This window comes from Primulina huaijiensis, chromosome 10, assembly GCF_012295235.1.
Source record: "Primulina huaijiensis isolate GDHJ02 chromosome 10, ASM1229523v2, whole genome shotgun sequence".
In the NCBI taxonomy this organism is placed as follows: domain Eukaryota; kingdom Viridiplantae; phylum Streptophyta; class Magnoliopsida; order Lamiales; family Gesneriaceae; genus Primulina; species Primulina huaijiensis.
The window spans coordinates 4,473,386-4,477,441 of NC_133315.1; the positions used below are offsets into that span (position 1 = coordinate 4,473,386).

The following is a 4,056-nucleotide window of genomic DNA, read 5'->3' on the forward strand; positions in this document are numbered from 1 at the left end:
TGATACAGCTAGTCACTTTCAAAGATCAAACTTCACCCAAAATGATATATGATGATGGAAAACTTTACGATTAAATGATTTATGACTACAAGCTTATTTTAAATAAAAGTATGATTTTATGCATGTGCCTGTATATGTATTATTTGTTACATATGGTTAGAACGTACTGAGTCATTAGATTCACTAGGTTTGGATGATTGAAAGTGAAGATCATATTGAGGGAGGCGCTGACGCTTGAGTGGATCGAGTCCGGCAATACACTCCCGAATGATATTTATTTTTCGCATTAGCTTAATAGTTGAAATTTTGAAATAAAGATTTTAAGAATGATTTATTTAGAGATTTTTATGTTTTATTTTAAAGTTTAGATTTGATCATGTTAATGTTTGACTTAGGATTTTTGTTAATTGACGCTTTAGGGATTTTATGCACTTGAGATTTTAAATATTAAATTAATTTTTGGATTTTGGAAATGTTGAGTATTTTAAATTGCAAGTTTCGAATTTTACAAAAAAATTAAAAAAAAATTAGTAGGATTTTAAAAATAAAAGTAGTGGACGTTTCAAAAATGCACTAAACAAACTTTTGAAGTAATTAAAAAAAACTCTAAACAAAAACCAAAAATAACCTGCTAATTTGGCCATAATTTAGAAAACTCAAGGGAGCAAAAAAAGAAGAAAAGAATGGAAGCACCCTACTGATCAAGCAATCTATTTATATCTGCAAACAACTTTACACCTAACTACAATATCATGCACATAAAAACCAGGCGTTACCATGATCTTGACTCGGCTAGAACCCTTAATGTTCTGCCTATCTGCGAAAACGTCTTCCTCGTAGCGAGCTTCAAAAGGGCGCTTTTCCTCGACTCTCAATATACTAGAAGGCGGATCAAACGAGAAGGCGAGTAAATGGACCAACCATATGCATTTTGCAGACACAAAAAATGCTTGCAGGAGCTGCTCAGGCCATGGCCTGGTCCAACCTAAACTTGCAACTATGCCATTCATTTTCTGATCACAAAATTTACTGAATTCTTCACTGTAATACTTGGTCCCTTTTCTCAAAACTTCATTCCATCGTAGATTTCTCAATGCGATGAAGGATTGGAACTTTTCTTGCCGGTCTTGTTGGGGATCCAAGAACTTCGGAATACCGTTTCTTTGAAACACACAGTTCTCGAAATCTTGGTAAAGGGATTGGTTTATGACAGCTTCTAAATGGTATAGCACAGCTTTCGATTGTTTTGAATTCAGAGACAGATTGTACGGTTGAAGAATCGAGTTCAGATTATCCATTAGAGAGTGATCACTATCTTGAATCAGCCCGATTAGAATCTTGCAGAATTGCTTAACAGATAATCTTGCTTCCGACACTATCTGCAAGAATCCCTCCACCATTGCTTCCTCACTCACTGGCATCAAGTTTTCTGCACTCACATCAAACAATTTCCCTCGTTTCGAAAGCCTTTTCATCGCTCCATCTGATTGAGAATTCTTCACTTCCACAACTTGTGTTAAGGCCTTTCTATGTCCCTCACAATAAGTCTCTAAATACTCTAACTTCTGACTTAGTTCCCCTAATGATACCCTCATATCGGAAACTTCAACCAATGCAGCATCTCTGCTTTTATTAGCTTCTGCCACCTCTTTCTTCATTGCCTCGATTGATATCATCCCCGAGTCACCAAGAACTTGGGAGACTTCGGTGGGTTGTGACTGAATAGGAGGTGCATTGTCATTTCTATTCTTCTTCTTTAGCTTAGGGAACAACCATGAAAACTTCATCCCTTTATTTCTTGGTTGAGAATGAACAGAAGAGTGTGAATCAGGGGACGGAACAACACTTTTAGACTTCTTGTCATTCTTGTATATGCCAAGGCGTTCGGTACTTATGGACGCAGGCTGGCAATTGTTGCAAGATGTGAGTGATTTTAAGTCCCCTAAGCTGCTTCTCCTAGACTTAGTGCAACATGCCATGGAATTTTGATCTTCTGAAGGGCATACGTGTCCCTCCAAGTTCGTTAATTCTAAAGGAAACCCTTTTATCAAAGATGCATCCATCGTGCGGTATTCTGATGATTCTGTTTCATCTGCATTTCCACCACTCAAAGCCTGTTCTCCCCAACTTTCTGCGTAATTTCGATTCTGCAGCAGAATTTTCTGATACCCTGGTAAAGATTCATCTTCACGACTCTGTCAATATTTTTTATATTGTCAATTACCATGAAGGAAATTTTCTCGTTATTTTAACTTCCACGATCTATAATAACAAAACCATTCATGTTTAGTAGATTTCAATCTAACATCCAAAAAAGTGAACGATTATGGGAACCCTTTATGAATCAAACCACGATTAAAGCAGACCTTTTACCTGTAAAATCTTAATGTACAAGCAATGCTTGATCCACGGACATAGAGTAAAAGCCAAGTTACAAGATTCTCTGTTATATAGTAATAAAGTAATCAAGCACCCACTTCGACGCCATAGCTAACGAAACTTCGGGGGGAACCAACTCATTAAACAACAAGTCACAGCTAAATAAGCAATCCCAAAAATTTAAACCTTAATAAATTAAAAGACTGAACTTACAGGGGTAAACACAGGGTAATCTCTAGCAGAGAGTTGTTGGGCATGGCGAGAAACAGGGGATGCAAAAGGGAATCTCACGTCTTTGGGACTAGTTCCCTGCATTAAAGCGGAGTGAAGCGCCCTGAGTTCCACAGCTTTAGCAATGGCGTCTTGAATATCTCGCCTGCTAACCTCATTTTCGCTCTGTTCTCGATAAGTTGCCGCCATTTACAGGTAAAAAAACAGAGCACACATATACATACAAATAAAATCCAGCCCAGAAAGAAAGCAATCGAGCGCCACATCATGACCTTACGTTCTGGTACAGGCGCAACCAAAGTCTAAAAATTTTAGTTTCTGACTTTTGATACATTTTTGGGCGTCAGTACTAATTAAAACATCTACATGGTGTTTAGAATTATTTACATTTACGTATTTAACATCGACTTCATGAAAATCATGTACATATAGTAGTCATCACTATTAATATTAATATTTAATTAGTGAATTCTAAATTTACTAAATAAATAATTGTGAACTCATTATAATTCCAATTGACGATTAGACAGTGTCGATGTACCGAGGGTACAAATCTTATTTATATAATGAATTGAAAATTTCGAAGATCAAAATTTTCACTGATCCATTTTCTAACGTTACTAGTTTTGTGAATTCTTTCACAAAAACATTCACCAAAATAGGTATTTATACTCTCCTTGTTTAATTAGCAGTTAAGCTAACTTTCACAAATTTCAATATGTGGAATCGACTTATAAACTCTTTTATAAGCAATATGTTTGATATCCATCAAACTACAGTCGTCAAATTAAACTCCTTAAACTTGACTATCTCAACGAAATCAAAGAATCCGATATTTGTGTGATCCTCAATAGTTCAGAGATACAGCTAGTCGTAAATTCACAAATTCTTGTGATTCAAAATAATATTTATTATTATTCGGACTTACCCTAATTAGCACCTTTTTTTTCACCAACCACTTGATCAAAAATGTCAGAACTCAAGTCTGATTACACCTATCGGATCATGGTAAGAGCGCTTAGTAGCATCGCCCCATGATCTCCTATGTATCACTAATAGTGCATGTAAAAACCTTAAGTTATGGTTAGCATACAATACAATCTCTTCAACTCATATACCCCGATCGAATCTGCAACCATTGATATATCGAGAGTTGCATTTGAATTCGATAACGATGTGATGTATCTTTGAGTAATAATAGTGACATGGTATTTGCAGCTAGGAAAACACATTTCCTTAAAACACATGTCTTGCTCTGACCAGAGATTTTTTGCACTATTAACTCATCAGATCACAACGATATTTTCACCTGTAGACAAACGATGAATCCTCGACACAATAAATTTGCTACTACGTATTTTGAAACCACACCCAACCTCGCCACCTGATGACCCTCAATGGAGTCGATAAACGAATCAAAATACAGGATAGTACATAGAGCTTCTA

General features: G+C 36.1%; 1 protein-coding gene across 1 annotated transcript; it reads right to left on the reverse strand.

The window, feature by feature from the left end:
* Window positions 1-591: 591 nt before the first annotated feature.
* LOC140985707 (IRK-interacting protein-like) lies at window positions 592-2,889 on the reverse strand. The gene is made up of 2 exons (XM_073453592.1): window positions 2,593-2,889; window positions 592-2,195 (listed from the first exon to the last, which is right to left on the reverse strand). Exons 1-2 carry the CDS (start codon window positions 2,797-2,799, stop codon window positions 711-713), a joined length of 1,692 nt encoding a protein of 563 aa, XP_073309693.1. The 5' UTR covers window positions 2,800-2,889; the 3' UTR covers window positions 592-710.
* Between the last annotated feature and the right edge of the window lie 1,167 nt (window positions 2,890-4,056).